The following is a 20,508-nucleotide window of genomic DNA, read 5'->3' on the forward strand; positions in this document are numbered from 1 at the left end:
CAAGCCACACCCACAGAACCGGTAGTAAAAAAAATTGAAACCCATCCCTGTGCCAGCCCTTTTAAAGACTAGATTTAATCCCTTCAAGGAGACACCCCCCCTCACCTTCATGAACTGTCTGCTACAAAAGGGCTACAAGATCCCCAACTCAGTTCTCAAGGTTTTTTACTCTGTCCTTCTTTTTTGGTACTAAAATTAGCTAAAGGAAGTCCATATGAACCTGGCTTCTAGGAGAAGAAATGGCGACTGCAGCAGAATGAAGAAACAGCGAGTAGAAATTCCTCTCTGGACTAGGAGAGGACTTGAGATCACCCGCCAAATGCTCCAGACAGCTGTTCCTTGCAAGGAAACTACAATATAGCCATCTTCCGTAGGTTTAGAGCTCTGGGAGAGGAAGGAATAATAACCATCTTGCTCGAACTGCGACTGGCACCTTTGAAATGACACTAAGTTCAAATACTTCCTTTCTAATCCTTTTTGGAAATGATGCTCGTTAACGGCTCAGCAATTAAAGCATTCCACCCAATATTTTTATATTCAGAATATTGTCACAGTGGCTACTCGGCAACGCTCCAGTCTACAACTGCAACAGAAAGAGAGAGAATCAACCAAGGCAGCCAAGGGGAAGGAACTAACTCTCAGATAGGTGGTTGTCGATGTGCGGATCTCAATTCTGCCTTCCTTCTCAGCGCTGTCGTCTTTACAATACAGCTCCAGGATTAAACCCTTGAGGACAAAAGCTTTACCGACAGTTAACTCCACAGTGGTGAAGAAAGCCGAACGCTGGAACTGGTGGAATTTGTGAGTGGCATACAGGTACAGCCAGGGTGTGTCCATGTTGAATGTACCTGTAAAGAAGAGAACACTTTCTTTCCGAAAGCTGCCCTTCAGGTTTATTTATCTTCCAATAACTCCAGTTGGTTCTTTATACCTATCAGTTAACTCTTCCCATGCAAAGGGAACCACTTAATGCACAATCTTTCCTATTCCTGCGAAAATAAGGAGTATGAAGGGTCTTTTGAAAATAAATGTGCATTAACTCTTTTAGATTTTTTTAGTTTGTTTGTCTGTCTGTCTGTCTGTCTGTCTATCTAATCTCTGTATCTATCTAATCTCTCTCTCTCTCTCTTTCTCTATCTATCTATCTATCTATCTATCTATCTATCATCTATCTATCATCTATCTTTTTTTTATTAAAAGAGTTTTTACAAAGAATTCCCTCCCCCTTTCCCCCTCCCTCTTATCCACTCCCTCCTCCCCTCCCCCCCAGACTTCCCAGAACACCCACAAGGTATAGTTCAAAAACAAACATAAGCTAAATTATTCCAAAACAATTATACAAGTTTTTCCTCTCTGGCTCTGACTTCCCCCTTACATAACCAAAATCCTTCAAGAAATAACAATTAACATTGGTAAAATATATAAATCAAAACAGCAGATTAACCCTAAAGTATTTAAAACCAGATAATTCATAAAAATCCAATCCAAGTCAGAGAATATCTCCCTTGTAACTTCTATAAACCATATAATCAACCCATTTCCCCCCCCAAATCTTTCTTACATAAAGTCTTTCGAGAATATTCTATTTACAATTCAGTACATAATTTCGATACAGCAAATTACAATCTTTATTCAACTTTAGTCCTTCCTCCTCTGATATCATATATCTACCTATCGTCTCTCTCTATGTCTATCTACTCTCTCTGTATCCATCCATCATCTGTCTGTCTGTCTGTCTGTCTGTCTGTCTGTCTGTCTGTCTGTCTGTCTGTCTGTCTGTCTATCTATCTATCTATCTATCTATCTATCTATCTATCTATCTATCTATCTATCTATCTATCTATCTATCTCTGTATCCATCCATCCATCCATCCATCCATCCATCCATCATCTCTCTCTCCCTCCCTTCTTCCATCCCTCTATTTATTTTATTCAATTTCTATAGCCGCCCATCTCAAATACATGTTTTTGTAAAGTTTTTCTTGGTTTGATTCTCGAATGTATATTTGTAAAGCAAAACTACATAAATATATACAATTAAGATGTTTTTTTCTTGATTGACCTCTGAGGCTGCTCTTTTATTCCCGCCCCCCCACCCCCCCACCCCAGTAAAATATCATCACCATCGGGACGAGACTTTCAGGCCATGCATGTGATGGAATCTTACCTTCCCACTTCTTCAGCAAACGGCCAGAAACATTTTTCCACTGCAGATCGGCTATAAAAAGGATGCGGTTGTTGTAATGCACCTTGAAACTGGTGCTGCTTTCTGGAGAAGGGTGGAAAGAACTGGAATGCTGCAGCCGAGTCCTGTAATCCAGATTCTCTTCAGGCACTTGGATCACGAACTAGAAGGAAAAATAGGTTGTGCCCATGTTATAGGAAAAGAAAGTCTTGCATGCAAGCAGGGATGAAATCCAGCAGGTTCTGGAGAACCGGTAGCGGAAATGTTGAGTAGTTCGGAGAACCGGCAAATACCAGCTCTGGCTGGCCCCAGAGTGGGGTGGGAATGGAGATTTTGCAGTATCCTTCCCCCAGGAGTGGGGTGGGAATGGTGATTTTGCAGTATCCTTCCCCTGGAGTGGGGAGGGAATGGGGATTTTGCAGTATCCTTTCCCTGGAGTGGGAAGGGAATGGGGATTTTGCAGTATCCTTTCCCTGGAGTGGGGTGGGAATGGTGATTTTGCAGTATCCTTTCCCTGGAGTGGGGAGGGAATGGAGATTTTGTAGTATCCTTTCCCTGGAGTGGGAAGGGAATGGGGATTTTGCAGTATCCTTTCCCTGGAGTGGGGTGGGAATGAAGATTTTGTAGTATCCTTTCCCTGGAGTGGGGAGGGAATGGAGATTTTGTAGTATCCTTTCCCTGGAGTGGGAAGGGAATGGGGATTTTGCAGTATCCTTTCCCTGGAGTGGGGTGGGAATGGTGATTTTGCAGTATCCTTCCCCTGGAGTGGGGAGGGAATGGGGATTTTGCAGTATCCTTTCCCTGGAGTGGGAAGGGAATGGGAATTTTGCAGTATCCTTTCCCTGGAGTGGGGTGGGAATGGAGATTTTGTAGTATCCTTTCCCTGGAGTGGGGTGGGAATGGTGATTTTGCAGTATCCTTTCCCTGGAGTGGGGTGGGAATGGAGATTTTGTAGTATCCTTTCCCTGGAGTGGGGTGGGAATGGTGATTTTGCAGTATCCTTTCCCTGGAGTGGGGAGCAGAAGCAGAATTTCCATTGCTAAGTAAAGTGAGTCACGCCTGATTTTACAACCATCTTTGCCATGGTTATATAGAGAAGCACTTCAACTGCTAAATGAATCATGTGGTCATTAAGTGAATTCAGCTTCCCTCCCTGGAGTATCTGAACCCCTATTGCTTGGAAAGCAGCTGGAATAGCAACAAGAGTTGAAATAAATGTATGGCATTAATGCCTGCAGTCTATATATATATGAAAGTCAAATATCACTCACTCATCACAAAATCTCCAGAACTGTAAAGCCTACAAACTTGAAATTTGGCACATATGTTCCTCTTGGCTTCTAGGTTCTCGCTAAGAAAGGATTTTTCGAAATGACCATCAGATCATTGGTATTTCATATACAGAATTATATTAACACGCTCTGATGCTAAGAAGTTAGACGTTCTACTCCCCCTCCCAACCTGGAAGGAACTCTGTTCCAACTGCCAGTTGCCTTATGTTAACACACTCTGATGCTACCCCTTCGCTAAATCGGGCGTGGGAGTGGCTAGCGTGTGACTCATCTGGCCTGCGGGCTGGGACATTCTACTCCCCCATCTCTGTTCCAACTACCAGTTGCCTTATATTAACACGCTCTGATGCTACAGAGTTACACATTCTACATTAAGTTTCAGGCTTTAAGTGTCAATATATCACACCTGATCACATAGTTTCGTAGCGAAACATGGGCGTCCAGCTAGTTCTTAATAAGCAAATAATGAAGCAATACTATAGCCTTGCAATAGAGATGATTTGGAGTATTTTAAAATGAGACAACTTGAAGATCTGCTTTGAAGGGGATTTGCTTCTTGGAGGCCAGTTGGTAAGGTCGCAAATGGGGAAACACATGACACAGAATGCTGCAACCATTGTTGCAGAAAGCTCAAGACAATTTCCATAAGAGTCTTGGGTAGAACTATCAAGGCTGGATTGATACAGCAGCTGCCCCAAAGCCAGTTCTCTATGGCAGGGGTCTCCAACCTTGGTCTCTTTAAGACTTGTGGACTTCAACTCCCAGGCTAAACAAGAGAGATAGGGAAATACATCCATTATATTATATAATTGGGGGGTGGGGCTCAAGTTAGATTAAGATAGGGCTGGAGACAAATGTAGTGAAGAACCTCAAGAGAAAATCTGGAGAGCATGGCAGAAGATCAAACACTGGGTTGTATAGACCAGGGGTCTCCAACCTTGGTCCCTTTAAGACTTGTGGACTTCAACTCCCAGAGTCCCTCAGCCAGCAAAGCTGGCTGAGGAACTCTAGGAGTTGAAGTCCACAAGTCTTAAAGGGACCAAAGTTGGAGACCCCTGCTCTATGGTGTCTCCTCTCATTTTACCATCACCATGACTTTGCACAGTAGATTGGTGGCTGATGCTTGAGTGGAGATCCCAATTTAACTCGCCTACCACTCGCCTTCCAACACCAGACAAACCCACCCTGAAAACGTGACACGCTCAGTTCTGCTCTGCCTACCTCCATGAAGTAGCTCCTCAGAGTGGCCTGTGAATGATTTTTGAACATCTGGCTGATGATCACTTTCCTCATATTGCCGGCTTCATCCCAGTGTTTTCCATAGTTAGCCTCCAAGAGGGAGTGCAGCTGGGCTGCAGTGTCTTCATGGTGCAAATGGACCTGGAGAAAGGTTGCAGGTTGAGCATTTAACATTCTTCTCTCGTAACAACTTCCCTTCCAAGAAGAATCTTGGAGAAAATCCTGAGTTATGGAATTTGCGCCAGGTCCTAGTCACCCGTTATAGAGAATAACTACACGAGCCACCGTGGCGCAGTGGTTAGAGTGCAGTACTGCAGGCTACTTCTGCTGACTGCCAGCTGCCTGCAATTTGGCAGTTCGAATCTCACCAGGCTCCAGGTTGACTCAGCCTTCCATCCTTCCGAGGTGGGTAAAAATGAGGACTCAGATTGTTGGGGGCAATAGGCTGACTCTGTAAACCACTTAGAGAGGGCAATAAAGCATTGTAAAGTGGTATATATAAGTCTAAGTCCTATTGCTATTGCTATAATGAAGATGACCTAGATGGAGATATGCAAGATCTCTGTGTTAGCAAAGCAATGAAGATTGTAGCAAGTCTTAAGTCCACAAAATATGCAGAAGCAGCTCAGGCAGACACCCCCTTAACTCACATATGTATAAGAAGGGGAGGAGTATAGCACAGTCAGACTTGCAAGAGTCTTTTATTGCAACCACTCTCAATAAAAGTAGTTTTAGCTTTCCTGTGGAATTAATTTCCTGGTCTGATCTACCTATAGGGTCTGACACTCATCCAGGTAGTTTCTCAGCAGGCATCATTCCATTGCTTTGTCCCACCATTGTCTGTCTTCATGCCCAACTTCCATCCAACCTCCTCACATCCAATCAGAATAGAGCTGGAAAGGACCTTGGAGGCCTTCTAGTTCAGGGGTCACCAACCTTTCGGACCCCAGGGACCACTAACTTCATAATTTTAAATCCCGCGGACCACTAATATGATCTGGCTAATGACCGGCTGGGTGAGTGTGGCTAGGTGGTCATGTGACTGAGTGGGTGTGGCCAACTTTATGTCACTCATATCGAGGGGCGTCTCGCTGGCCTCTACTCGCCCCTCCCCTCCCAGCCACTCCTCGCCTGCTCGCCCGGGCTCCTTAAGGCTCCAATAGGAAGCAGTTGCTGGAGCTAAGCAGCCACCACGAGAAAGAGTTGGCAAAACAACTCAGTTCATATTGGATCTGGCCAAGAAGGAGGCTCAGCAGAAGTACCTCACTGAGGACTACGAGCATAGGCTTTCCAAGCAGAGGGAAGACCTGCGGGAGTGCAAGGCCGGGTACTGGCGCCTGGAGGCTCAGCAGGCTGAGATGGTCAGCCAGTTCTAGGCCATGATTCAATCCCACTGGAATGAGGCCCTCTGGCTCTTTGCCACCGGCGGTGTTTCCCTCCAGCCTTCACCCAAAGCCCTGCACCAGGAGGCCAAAGCAGACTCCAAGTTGGAATTTCTGCCCTTCTCCGACCCACACAAAATGTTGTGTCCTCCTCACCTCCATCTGAACGATGGCTTAATTAGCCGGCTCTTATCAGCTCTTATCAGAATCAGTGTCTGCCAAGAGCCCTCGATAGCTGCCAAGATGCTGGTGAGTCACAACCTTCAGCTCTAGTCAATCTGTGGATTTGCCTGATACAAAAAGACACACCAGCTCTTGCTGCCTTTTATATCCTGTGGGGTGTGGCTCCATGACTCAGCACTTCCTAGGCCTGCCCCTCCCCTGTTTCTGTCATTCCCTTCTCTCCTGCCTATGAAACCTGGGATTGAGCCAAGCCTGATTGCTATCAGCTGGGTCTGCAGGCGTAGCCTGGGGGGGGGAAGAGTCAGGAGAAGGAGGCCTTGTTATCTCTTTCACTTGGCCTGCTTCTGGCTCCTGGAGCTGATCCAGGGAGGCCGGTGCTTCCGAGGTAAGTCCTGACGGCCCTTCTCCCTCACTGTCCAAATCACTTTCTGGCAGCAGGCCCGGCTCCGAGTCACTTTCGGGCATGGGGCCAGGTTCGGGGGCGGGAGCCACGACACAAAAAGACCCCGAAGGGAGAGACTCTCTGCAGCAAGACAAATGTTCATTGCACATATCCGCCCCAGGAACCGTAATTTGAGGATCCCTGATTTCGTGCAATATTTTTCTGCGGACCACCAAAATTTTCTCACGGACCACCAGTGGTCCGTGGACCACCAGTTGGTGACCACTGTTCTAGTCCAACCCCCTGCTCAAGCAGGAGACCCTATACCATTTCAGACATCCCTTACTATGTTTTGCACCTTTTGGGAACCAATGCATTTCTTTACCTTGTGATTGTAAGTTAGACTCTGAGTACAGTGAAATTTGTGCTCTAGATCCAGTCTGTAAACATCTGGCCAGCTGTTCTCCTGCTTTAACCTCTGAGCCATGTTGCATTCATGCTGAAGCTTCTTGGCATCTCCTTCTCCAGTGAACCATGCATGTAGAAATAGATATTTACATTACAAACTGGGATGATATTTTTGACAAGCCTTCTGTCTTTCCTGATCTGCTGTTTCCCCCAAGATTTAGATCCGTCCCCAACATCTCTAATGATTATGGAACCTGATCCCATAGATCTCCAGCTTCCGTGGTATTGACTAATATTCTACTCAGATTTGGAATGGAGTAGCCTGATCGAACTGTCCATCAATCCTTTTAAGCATGTAGTATATAGATTTTATGAGGGACACGGTGGCTTAAGGGGCTAGGACGTTGAGCTTGTCGATCGGAAGGTCGGCAGCTCGGCGGTTCGAATCCCTAGTGTTGCCATGTAACGGGGTGAGCTCCCGTTACTTGTCCCAGCTTCTGCCAACCTAGCAGTTTCGAAAGCACGTAAAAAATGCAAGTAGATGGAAACATGGGAGAAAATTTGGGTTAGAAATGTTAAGTTTACACAGGCACAGAATTTAAGGGAAAATTTTTATAAGATGTTTTATAGATGGCACTTAGATCCCAAAAAATTATCATGTATGTATCCTAATATCCAAGCGAAATGTTGGAGGTGTGATTGTGATGACACTACATATTTTCATATTTGGTGGACTTGCAAGAAAATTAAGGTCTTTTGGATAAGAATTTGGTGGATTATTCAAAATGTATTGAAGAAGATAAAGTTCCTGCCACAATTTTTCCTTTTGGGAATTATAACGGATTGTACAGGGATTGAGACTAAACTGATTCTGAATTTAATAACAGCAGCAAGACTGTTGATTGGACAATACTGGAAGAAAGAAGAGGTACCTACAATAGAAGAATGGATACTGAAAGTCACTAATTTGGCTGAGATGGCTAAAATCTCAGCATTTTTAAAAGACAATACGCAGGAAAGATATTTAATTGAATGGAAAAAATGGATTGATTATCTACAAAACAGATATCAGATTAAGAAATATCAGATTGCCTTTGAATAGTTAGAAAGTTATTTTATGTAATGGGGAGGGGGTTGGGAGATGAAAAGCTTTGGATGTGGTTATTTGGATTGGAAGGGAAAATTTTATTCTATGTTTGGTTTATGTATAACAATACCTTGTGATTGACCCGGGAAGCCGGGGGGGGGGAGGGAGGGGGGAAGGGTTTTTTTTTGGGAGGGAGGGGGAAAAAAAGGGGGGAAAATGTTTTTGTTTTTTAAAACTCTTTCAATAAAAAAAAAATGCAAGTAGAAAAAATAGGGACCACCTTTGGTGGGAAGGTAACAGCATTCCGTGCGCCTTTGGTGTTGAGAAATGCCGGCCACATGACCACGGAGACGTCTTCGGACAGTGCTGGCTCTTCGGCTTTGATACGGAGATGAGCACCGCCCCCTAGAATCGGCAACGACTAGCATGTATGTGCGAGGGGAACCTTTACCTTTATATAGATTTTTCCATTTTTCTTAAGAAAACGCATTACGCGGGCCAACCACCTGACCTGACTCGGTTTCATGACCATTTAATGCAGTGGTGAAATCCAAATTTTTTTACAACCGGTTTTGTGGCCGTGGCTTGGTGGGCGTGGCAGGGGAAGGATACTGCAAGGATACTACCCTCCCCACTCCTGGGGCCAGCCAGAGGTGGTATTTTCCGGTTCTCCAAACTACTCAAAATTTTCGCTACCGGTTCTCCAGAACCTGTCAGAACCTGCTGGATTTCACCCCTGATTTAATGCTGTTATTAATGAATCACCACAGTTGTGAATCAAATTATAGGATCCTTAAGTCAACTACACGGTCATTAAGTGAATCCAATCTCTGGAATCGATTCACTTTTTAAAAAAAAACAAAACACCCATAGATATGAGAAGGGAATTTATATATATATATAAATATAGATATATAGATATATAAAACACCAGTACAGTACCAAACAATCCATATTTAATTCTCAGGATGTTGGACCAGACTTGTCCTCGTTTTTGCAGAAGAAAAATGATATGAGATCCAAAAACGCCAGGAATGTGGGTTTCTCCTTCTAGGGAATAGTGTTTTCGCTCATTATCTGCCTTTTTCTCGAAACACACTAAGAAACAAACACAAAGGCAATCAAAATCAGAAATGCATTAAGAAGGAACAGGAATACAGGTAGTTCTTTACTTACAACCATTCGTTTGGTCAAATTCGGACTCTTGGCAACTGGCATGTACCTATGACCTGCGATCAAAATTCCAGACTCGCTTGCGGTCGTTAAGTTGTAGACAACCAGAATAATACATTTCCAGATTAGGTTATAGCTTTCGCAGCGTATTTATTTAGGAGGAAGGAGGAAGGAGGCTTGAGGTCTGTCTCCGGTTTTACCCATGTTGTCTCCGAGGCTGTGCTGTCCTTACCTGCAAAGGACGCAGCATCCTTCAGCAGGTTAATCAAGGATACTGAAAATGCCACCTTCTGGCTGGCCAATTTAGTGAGGTTTCCTGCAAGGACCACAGGACTTCCATGCGGTAGCAATTTGGCTTCCAGACGGATTGCGTATCTCTGCTCTCCAGCCACGGATGGCCAATCGGTCCTGCCCTACAGAAATTAGAATGTATCCGATCCATTTTGGTGGATTAAACTATCTGGTCAGAGACCCACAAAAAAAGGCATTTTCTCAAATGAAAGTAAACTGGCTGGGTCCTTTGGTTCCAGACCAGGTGAGGCACTTACCTTGATGTAATAAATGGTATTATCGTTGACTATCAGTTCCAAATGCCCGACACGAGAGTATTTTGAGATTTCAATTTTGCCTGGTAAAGGTAGAAAAAAAAAAGAGATAAGTTAATTCCCACTTGTGTTTTCCCACGGATAGATAGCCGAATGCAGGGGTGTCAAACTCAAGGCCCGCGGGCCAGATTAGGCCTGTAGGGCCACCCTGGAAACAGCAAAGGAGTGGCCTGTGGTGCCTCTTCCAGTGAAAATGGAGCTCGGGAGGGCTGGACGTGGCCGTCCCGGGCTCTGTTTTCACTAGCAGCAGGTTGAAGGAGGCCATTGCTGTTGAAAACGAAGCTCGGGAGCCTGTTTTCGCTGGCAGAGCGCTCAGGCCACCACAGGTGCCCCTGACACGAGTGATGTTGAGCTGGCCACGCCCACTCCAGCCACGCCCACCTGCCCCCCTCCCCGAGGTCAAACACAACCTTGATGCGGCCCTCAATGAAATCGAGTTTGATACCCCTGGCCTAATGCAAATGGAAGGCAACTTTAAAACAGGTGGGCTTCAACTCCCAGAATTCCTCAGCCAGCCTAAACTTCAGCTCACAAGATCTTCTCGCAGAAAATCCCTTTCCTAACTCCTTCATATTTTTCCTCCAGTTGCCTAAGAGAGGGATCAAAATTTGTCATTTTTTAAATAAATAATTGTGAATTGCCCCTTCTTTTGTCAATCTTCCAAAGGCTCTTCCAGAAGATCTTCAGCTGACTTCTCTCTATTTTCGGTTTGCAGTTCTAGGAGACTTGGGGTTTAACATTGTTGGGGTCCGCCGGCGGCCTGCGGAGCTGGCAGCAGAGTCGGACAGTGAGGAGGCTGGAGTGGAGCATGGGCCAGTCCTGGAGTCTGGGGAAGGCTCGGACAAGTGCTCTGCATCGAAGGCAGAGAGGGTGCCAGGGCCATCTGGGAGGTACGTGCTGCCTCCAGAGCCTCCAGAGTCTGACGTCAGCGAGGCAGGGGGAGCCTGTTCCCAGCGTGCGCATGCGGAGAGCTGCCAGAAGGCAAGAACGGTTAAAACAAAAAGGTCGAATCGGGACTAGGGCTTGGAGATGATTGGCCCCTCCCATAAGACATAAGGGGGGAGCAAAGAACGCGGGCCTTTGCAGGAATCAACTGTTGCTCACGCTGGCCAGTTTCAAGATTGCAGCTCCATGCTGACTCAGTGTTCCGTGTGACCTTGCAAAGCTAATTGCCAATTAGGTCTTGGCAGCGTGTCAAGGGAGATAAAGGTGGGTGTTTATCAGCCTTATCCCGAAGGACTGTGGCAAACTTCTGTCGGAATCCTTACAACTATTTGGGACTCATCTGTGAATGAACAGATTGAGAATGAACAGGCTGTGAATGAGCAGAATTCACAGCCGTTGAAATAAAAAGAGGGTTTTGGGGACTCATTGTGTGCTTTTACTGTACCACGAAGTCTAGGTCAGAACAAACACGACTTCTTTGCCATGGAACTCTGAGCAGTTTTGATCAGCTAATAAAAGAGCTTTTAAATCTCATGCTTTCAAATTTTGCAGGAGATGATGATGATATGATGATGATGATGACGATGTTGATTAGGGGAAGGGGAAAGGAGAAGGAGGAGGAGGAGGAAGAGGAGGAGGAGGAAGAAGAAGAAGGAGGAGGAGGAGGAGGAGGAGGACCTAGTGGTGGTAGTGGAGGAGGAGGAGGAGGAGAAGAAGAAGAAGGAGAAGGAAAAGGAAAAGGAGAAGGAGAAGGAGAAGAAGAAGGAGAAGGAGAAGGAGAAGGAGAAGGAGAAGGAGAAGGAGAAGGAGAAGGAGAAGGAGAAGGAGAAGACACCTTAATAAATACACTACACGGTGTTCAAGAGGAAATTTTGAAAACTCTACTGTTATAAGCTTCATATATGGTGATGACTTAGATCTCCCAATGGATGCACACCAAGAAGATCTAATTGGTTCTCAGTTGTTCTCACCGTTCAGTAGCATTTTTGTCTTCGGCTCGATGAATTCAATTCTGACTATTTTCTGAGGGATGTTCCAGTGGAAGTTAAAAGCCACATTTCTCTTCAGCTCTGATTCCGGACTCCCCATAAAGAAATGGAGCCCGGCTTCATTTGGAATCCAAGAACCTTTCTGGAGAAGAAGAAAGACATGTCGTAAGACCAATAACCCCAAAAGAAGTCGCAAAATGTGAATTTCAAAACTGACTATGCGTTGCAAATTATAGAAGTAGTCCTCGACTTACGACCATTGGCTTAGCAACCATTTGAAATTACAGTGGCACTTACATAAGTGACTTAAAACCAATCTTCGCACTTATGACTGTTATAGCATCCCCATGGTCACGTGATCGAAATTTGGCCGTTTGACATATGTTTACAATGCTTGTAGCATCCTAGGCAGGGGTGAAATCCAGCAGGTTCTGACAGGTTCTGGAGAACCAGTAGCGGAAATTTTGAGCAGTTCGGAGAACCGGCAAATACCACCTCTGTCTGGCCCCAGAGTGTGGAGGGAATGGGGATTTTGCAATATCCTTCCCCCAGGAGTGGGGAGGGAATGGGGATTTTGCAGTATCCTTCCCCCAGGAGTGGGGAGGGAATGGGGATTTTGCAATATCCTTCCCCCAGGAGTGGGGAGGGAATGGGGATTTTGCAATATCCTTCCCCCAGGAGTATGGAGGGAATGGGGATTTTGCAATATCCTTCCCCCAGGAGTGGGGAGGGAATGGGGATTTTGCAGTATCCTTCCCCTGGAGCAGGGAATGAATGGGGATTTTGCAGTATCCTTCCCCTGCCATGCCCACCAAGCCACGCCCACCAAGCCACCAAGCCATGCCCACAGAACCAGTAATAAAAAAAATTGGCTTTCACCACTGATCCTAGGGTCATGTGATTGCCATTCCCAACTTTTCCAGCCAGCTTCTGACAAGCAAAATCAACGCGGAAGCCAGATTTCCTGAACAACCTCATGATTCACTTAACAGCTGAAATAGATTTGCTTAACAACAAGCCAAAAGTTATACAATCGGGTGTGACTCTCTTAACAATCGCCTGGCTTAGCAACGGAAATTTTGGTTCTGATTATGGTTGTAAGTCAAGGACTATCTGTCCCACAAGAATGACTTCTTAGCATTCTTCATGTTTTTTCTGTCTATCTCTAAACCAGACAGAAGTTAAGAACCAGACCTGAGCAACATAATGATAGGCTGCTTTTATTAAATACTGCTGTAGGTTTCTGTCCTGCTTTCTTAGCGTAACGGCGACTTTGACCGGTCCAGGGAAGGGAAGAACGAAGCTGCTGGTCTTGTCGTCAGGGAGAAAAACCTCTGAACACAGCTGCCAGCCAAACATTTTCGATGCTGCCATTAAAACCGAAAAGAAGAAAACGAATTTTAAAAGTGAAGGACATTCTTTCGTGTTGTTCCTCCAGGAAAATTGTTGTGGCCCACCGGCGGCAGAGTCAGACAGTGAGGAGATTGGGGAGGAACAACGGCCAGTCCTGAGGGCTGGGAAAAGCTTGGACGAGGGCTCTGCGTGGGAGGCAGAGTGGGAGTTAGACAGCAGTGAGGCAGAGGAACAGCTGGAGCATATGCAGAGCTGCCAGAAGACAAGAACTCAGAAAGCAGGGTCGACTCAGGAGTAAAGCCACACTTTGGAGGTGATTGGCCCCTCCCACAGGAAATAAAAGAGGAGAGAATAGGGAGGGGGCTTTTGCAGGAAACAATTTGTTCATTCCATGACTCTGAGAGACTCTGTGCTGAGTTTTGCCTTGTACTGCGGTTGGAAACAAGTTATGTGGCAGCTTGCCAAACGAGATAAAGTGGTGTTGAGAAATATTCCTTTGAAAAACTGTTTGGACAAACCTTGCTGACTGTGAATTAATGTAATTCACAGTCATGTAAATAAAAGAGGTTTTGCCGGGACCAAGACTCTGCTTCCTGCTTTTTAAGGGAGCCGAGGTCAGAACAAAAATATTCTGAGCATCTATCAGCCATCTCTTGCTCTTAAGATGGAAATGCATTGTGCAAAATGCCTCGTGATGAGCCCATTTGTTGTGACTCGTCCTCCCTCCTCTCCTCAGCTGGGCCCCTCCCGTCTCCAACCGGGCCTGTTATCAGACTCTGAGTCTGATAATGAAGATGAACGGCCTGTCATGCCTCCAGCCCCCGGCCCTGGCCCCATGCCTGGAGACGATTCCAGGAGTGGAAGGACAAGCCCGATAAATCTCACTCATACAGCGTGTGTTCCTTTGGCTCAGCCGTCAGAGCAGGAAAACAGCCAGGTATTGGAATTGCTCGGGCCTACTCCTTCTGACCCCTCCCTTTCCCAGAAGCTGCCAGCAGATCCAGCTGAAGACAATTCAAAGTGGGAGGACCCTCGCTTCAGGAGATCTGAGAGGCGACGCCAGCAGAAGGAAGGGAGGGGCAGGCCTGGATAAATGCTGAGTCATGGAGCCACACCCCACAGCCTATATAAAGGACCTGCTTTTGGCATTCCAACCTTGAGTCAAGCAAAGTCTTATCGAGTTTGCTGATACCGGACCCTATCGCTGAAGTCACAACTTGGACTCCTGCCTGCCCTGAGAAACCTCGGAGGAACTTGGCAAGCTGCAGAGGCTTCATTGCCAAGTTTGCCATGGACTTCCTTGACTCGTTCGTTGGAGTGGGGAGTGGGACACGATACCATTTCTTTTAGATTATGTGGAGTTGCTACCTGCGGCATTATGTTTCAAGTGACTTTAAAATGGGACGGTTTAAAAGGATCTGCCTCGAAAGCACTGCTGACTTTTCTGCGAAATGCGACACTGGAAGGTGATGGATGCGAAATTTACAAGCTATCTTACCTTCGTCACTGGTGCACAGTTCAGTTTGGCCCGGGAAGCGTTCATTGGTTTTTGTTTTCTCCCTTGCAGTAACGTAGAATTTAGAGCTATAACAGAGGGAGAGAATCGGAATTCTTATAATGCAGCTCACCAAACGGTTTTGATACACAGGCATCTCCAAAGCTGTTTCGTGTGACTATTTGGCACATAATTATCCTACATAAATAGCAGTGTCTCGCCACACTTGATCATCATTTCAGCTTCTGTTGGTGCAGTTCATTTTATTAGTGCCTGGATCCAGTGGTGGGATTCAGCTGGTTCTGTCCGTTTTGGGCGAACCGGTAGTAGTGAATGCAGGAGGCTCCACCCACCCGCCTGGATGTAATGCGCGAGCAAAGAGCATGCACGGAGGGCCATGCGCATGTGCAGAGGAGGTACATGCGTGCACGCTCACATTTGCAAACCAGTAGGGAAGGTAAGCGAATCCCACATCTGCCTGGATCGATTCCTGGAAAGCTGAATATTTTATTTTAAGCACAATTCCCATCACCGCAGAAACTCCCTGCGTTGGCTGGGGAATGAGCTGAAATTCCAGAAACATTTGACTGACCCCCGGTTCTGTGTATTTTGTGTCTGTTTTACCTGAAATGTAGAATTTCCATAGCGTCTTCGGGAGTGTTCCAAAAAAATTTAAATTCTTTCCCTTTTTTCACCTGGATTCCACCATCCAAGTTGGCTGAGGATCTCAAGACGGTTGACCACTTCAAGCCGGCATTCCCCAGAACTCCTACAGTTCCCATCTGGGCAGAAATCTTTAGGATAGCACTGTCAAAATATATAGAGAAGAAGAGATTTCATTCTAAGAGTTCGATACTGAGTTTAAATGTCTTTTTAAAAAAAATGTTTTTACATGGTTGATGGAGTCTCAAGTCTTTGAGATAATTTCTCTTCCAACCCTTCTACAGCTAGTCCTCAACTTATGGCCACAACGGAACCCAAATTTTCTGTTGCTAGGCGAGACAGTTGTTAAGTGAGTTTTGCCCCATTATACAATTTTTCTTGTCGCCGTTGTTAAGAGAATGACTGCAGTTGTTAATTTAGTTTTAGTTGTAAAATGAATCCGGCTTCCGTATTGACTTTGCTGGTCAGAAGTTTGCAAAAGGTGATCACGGGACCATAGAACACTGCAGTGGTCGTAAATATGAACCAGTTGCCAAGTATTTATGGAGCTTCTCAGTCATCCAGGTCATGGTTGTCCCAAAAGTGCTTTTTTCAAGAGGCAACTAGACTTTCTGGATTTCCTTTGAAGACGTTTCGCTTCTCATAACATAACATAACATAACAACAGAGTTGGAAGGGACCTTGGAGGCCTTCTAGTCTAACCCCCTGCCCAGGCAGGAAACCCTACACCATCTCAGTCAGATGGTTATCCAACATTTTCTTAAAAATTTCCAGTGTTGGAGCATTCACAACTTCTGAAGGCAAGTCGTTCCACTTATTAATTATTCTAACTGTCAGGAAATTTCTCCTTAGTTCTAAGTTGCTTCTTTCTTTGATCAGTTTCCACCCATTGCTTCTTGTTCTACCCTCAGGTGCTTTGGAGAACAGCCCGACTCCCTCTTCTTTGTGGCAACCCCTGAGATATTGGAACACTGCTATCATGTCTCCCCTAGTCCTTCTTTCCATTAAACTAGACACACCCAGTTCCTGCAACCGTTCTTCATATGTTTTAGCCTCCAGTCCCCTAATCCTCTTTGTTGCTTTTCTCTGCACTCTTTCTAGAGTCTCAACATCTTTTTTACATCGTGGTGACCAAAACTGGATGCAATATTCCAAGTGTGGCCTTACCAAGGCATTATGTGGCACTAACACTTCTCATTCAAGAAGCTTCTTCAGCTTCTGACTGGATGGTGGGGAATGGAAGGATTTATGTTCATGGTAGACATTTGCATTTGTATCACATGACTGTGGGAATGCTGCAACGGTCCTAAGTGTGAAAAACAATCCTGAGTCACTTTTTTTCAGTGCCGTTGTGACTTCAAACGGTCACTAAACAAATGATTGTAAGTGGAAGACTACCCGTGTCGGGTTGGAAATAATGCGATAATGAAGATAGTTAGTATTTGGAACGAAAACACAGCTCTGGAAGCTCACTACCTTGGCTTGAGGTAGCCACGGACAAAAAAATGGTTGCGTTTCTTGAAGTTTGTGTCTCCTCTGGCAGTCAGATGGACAGCTGCTGAAGCATTAAAACCCAGGAGGACAGGAAGCCCTGAGATGGTTGGAAACAGCACTTCTTCGGTTGCCAGACTCAACCTTTTATTCCACTGGACTTCTTGGCCCTGTACGGAAGTTAGTAAAAAGGATGATAAATCAGCTTACCTATGGGAGGGCCTCATGAATTGGCATAAAGCAATAAAATCGGAGGTGGGATTCAGCCGGTTCGGAACAGTTCGGGCGAACCGGGTGTTAAGTTTACATCCAGTTTGGCAAACCGGTAGTTCCAATGATCAACTGGCCTCGCCCCACCCTGTCCTGTCCCTACCAGGAGTCCCCATGCAGCCTGTTTTGGATCCCAGGTAAGTGCAGGGGGCACATGGAGCCCAGGGAGGTGGAAAACGGGCCTCCCAGAGGCTCATGGAGGGTGAAAATGGGCCTATTTCCTGCCTCCAGAGAGCCTCCAGAGTCCGAGGAGGTGGAAAATGGGCCTCCCAGAGGCCTGTGGAGTGCAAAAATGGGCCTATTTCCAACCTCCAGAGAGCCTCTGGAGCCTGGGGAGGTTGAAAAAGGACCCTCCACGGCCCGTTTTTTGCTCCCAAGAGGCTGCAGGGAGCCCTACTAGGCCCAAAATGGGGGGAGGGGAAATGGCACTCCCCCTCCGCAACTGGTTTTTGCTCCCAGGAGGCTGCAGGAAGACCTACTGGCCCAAAACAGGGTGTGGGGGGAGCGGGGGGAGCCCCCCCGTGACTGATTTTTGCTCCTGGGGGGTGCAGGAGCCCGAGTGCTGCCTGTCACACCCCTTGGCCACGCCCACTATGGCCATGCCAACCCAGCTAGTCATTAGGGCAGAGAACCGGTTGTTAATTTATTTGACTCCCATCACTGAATAGGATACCAATTTTTAACATGACCTGGAGTTATTTTCTCTACAACAGTCAGGTGTGGATGCTGGAAGTGGGGAATCGGAGTGAAAGGAACCTTCTCAAGAAGGTTGACGGTTGCCCTACCGAACTTTTCTAACGGTGTCAGAGGCCTGTCAGGAGATCGCCATTGAGAAACGATTGCATTAATCACAGTACTCTTACCTTCGAAACCTTCATCATTAGCTCCGCCAGGTTCAAATAATAATGGTTTGCTTGACCCCTGAGATCGCCACAGTCAAGAATCATCAGCTCATTTCCAAAGATTTTGAGACTAACTTTGCATTTGGGCTTCTTCTTTTTCCCCATTTTTTTGGTGAACTGAAGAATAAGCAGAAAGAAAGAAAGGGAGGGAGAGAGAGAGAGAGGTGACCACAACCAACACAGTTGCAAAAAAAAAAAATTTTTTTAAATGAAGTCCAAGACTTTGAAGCCACCCAAAATTTCAAATCTGGTGGCATAAGGTATTTTGTTGCAAGCGGAGGAGTGGAGGACTCTTCTTGTGAAATATTTCTGGACATGTTCAATTGTATTAATGTCCAATACGCAGTGCGGGTTCCAGACAGACAACTTCAGAGCTATAGAAGTAGAATACAGCCATCCTACCTATTATTGGTCCTGTCTGACATCTTCTTGAATTTTTCCTGCTCTCCTTTGATGTGAAATAACCTAATCTAGGTGCTACTCGGTGGCTCAGTGGCTGAGACCCTGAGCTTGTCAATCAAAAGGTCAGCAGTTGAGCGTTTCGAATCCCTAGTGCTGCCGTGTAATGGGGTGAGCTCCTGTTACTTGTCCCAGCTTCTGCCAACCTAGCAGTTCGAAAGCACGTAAAAAATACAAGTAGAAAAATAGGGACCACCTTTGCTGGAAAGGGAACAGCGTTCTGTGCACCTTTGGCATTGAGTCATGCTGGCCACATGACCACGGAGACATCTTTGGACAGCGTTGGCTCTTCAGCTTTGAAACAGAGATGAGCACCGCCCCCTAGAGTCAGGAACGACTAGCATGTATGTGCGAGGGGAACCTTCACCTTTACCTAGGTGCTACTCAGATATGGGAACCCTCTCAAGACAATCCTTGTGCAGATATAAGTGATCCTGAATGGAACAAGCGAATACCCATGGATGACACATTAACGTACCTTTTTCACAAAACCATTAATCTTATGGTATTGTCCATGTGGACAATCGCTTTCTGTTCTTGGTGCAGTTTTATTTCCTTTAGGTAGATGACTTTTCAAATTGAATTGCTTGGATGATGGCTTATTTTGAGGAATCTTGTTCACCATCTGCATGGGAGATTCTGGCTTAACATGCCTTCCTTTGGTGTCTTGAAAGTCCAAAAATGTCCGGACAATATCTTCCATATTCTCCAATCTGACTCCAACCTAAAAAAAAAAAGGTTGCATGATATTTAGAAGGCCACAAGCTCAGATATTCTGCTGCCTCAACTAAAGAACCATGTTGGCTTCCTTCCATTAAAAAACCCTAAATGCTTGGTAGGCCAGTTATCTGTTTGCTTCCTTCCATATTTTGCCATTGAAGTTCTATAACCTTTGCTAGTTGACCCTCATCAAATGAGAAGGACCATCAATGAAAAGGTTTATTCAATAGGAACGTGACATTGGCTGAATGCTTTTCTTTTAGCACTAAAGGAAGGTCTTTTTATTGTCTCAGGCATTTTAGGAAACCTGTCAATTCACAAAGCATCCCTGGCTTGCTCTTGAGTTGCCATAGGCAAGGAGGATGGGAAAACGTCAAAGCAGTACGGAAGTCAAAAACAAAAGCACATTCCAGACATCTCTCTCTCAAGGCTGTCTCCCTGGGTTACCCACAGCGGCCGGAGGGGAGTGATCTCTACAACCTGCGAAATTGCTCTGTTGGATGTAATTGATGACACACCTTAAGGGGAGGGGGGAAACAGGGTCAAGATTGGGTCGTAAATTACGTGGGGTCAGAGTTGGCTTCACTTGGAAAGTGCTGACATGAAGCTCCTAATAAATGACTGGATTTCTTTTGAAGCTTGGCTCGAGGCTCATGATTTAATTAGGGCATCCGTCGGAACCCTAACGAAACCTTTAGAACGATTGAAAAACAATTTCAATAGTTTTTATAGCTGTTCTGATTTTATGCTTCATGTTTACTATTATCATCAGTACATAAATTACTATAATTGGTACTCATTTATCTTTTGGTGATATTATTATCACTTTATATTGGCTAGTATGATATTTTACATGATATTTTGTTGACTGGTAATTGTTCAGGAGACAGCTGCATAAATAAACACTTGCCATACACCCATTATCGACAAGAAGAACTTTCTTTTTGCCTGATCACAGAAGAGCTGTTAAAAATAAATTATGAAAAGTTCTGCCTTATTTATTGCTCTTCAGCGATAAATCAGCGCTAGTGGGAAGAACTAGTTTAATTTTTTCCCCCAGATAGTTTGCTGAAATTCTTGCAAACTATCAATTCATCATGTTAGGAAGACTCTGTTATGAATCTAGCCCAGCAGTGGGTTTCCAATATTCTTACCACTGGTTCGCTGCACATTCCCCTTCCACTCATTTACCTGGCCTTCCATGCATGTGTTTTGCTCGCTTGCACCCCTTCCGTGCATACGCCCGGCCTCCCAAACGTGCCTAAATAGGCCGTCATAGAGTCGG

General features: G+C 45.5%; 1 protein-coding gene across 1 annotated transcript in view; it reads right to left on the bottom strand.

Annotated features, from left to right (window-relative positions):
- The window catches only part of LOC131185316 (uncharacterized), a 92,224-nt gene that overhangs the window by 43,758 nt on the left and 27,958 nt on the right, over positions 1–20,508 (bottom strand). The window contains exons 15-28 of the mRNA XM_058157755.1: positions 18,982–19,227; positions 18,006–18,161; positions 16,858–17,042; positions 15,343–15,525; positions 14,722–14,807; positions 13,065–13,237; positions 11,853–12,012; positions 9,880–9,959; positions 9,564–9,744; positions 9,101–9,256; positions 7,049–7,182; positions 4,699–4,857; positions 2,168–2,348; positions 637–848 (exon numbers count right to left, since the gene is read on the bottom strand). Coding sequence (XP_058013738.1) covers positions 637–848; positions 2,168–2,348; positions 4,699–4,857; positions 7,049–7,182; positions 9,101–9,256; positions 9,564–9,744; positions 9,880–9,959; positions 11,853–12,012; positions 13,065–13,237; positions 14,722–14,807; positions 15,343–15,525; positions 16,858–17,042; positions 18,006–18,161; positions 18,982–19,227 — 2,292 coding nt within the window. The remainder of the gene's footprint in view (positions 1–636; positions 849–2,167; positions 2,349–4,698; positions 4,858–7,048; positions 7,183–9,100; positions 9,257–9,563; positions 9,745–9,879; positions 9,960–11,852; positions 12,013–13,064; positions 13,238–14,721; positions 14,808–15,342; positions 15,526–16,857; positions 17,043–18,005; positions 18,162–18,981; positions 19,228–20,508) is intronic.

This window comes from Ahaetulla prasina, chromosome 14, assembly GCF_028640845.1.
Source record: "Ahaetulla prasina isolate Xishuangbanna chromosome 14, ASM2864084v1, whole genome shotgun sequence".
In the NCBI taxonomy this organism is placed as follows: Eukaryota; Metazoa; Chordata; class Lepidosauria; order Squamata; family Colubridae; genus Ahaetulla; species Ahaetulla prasina.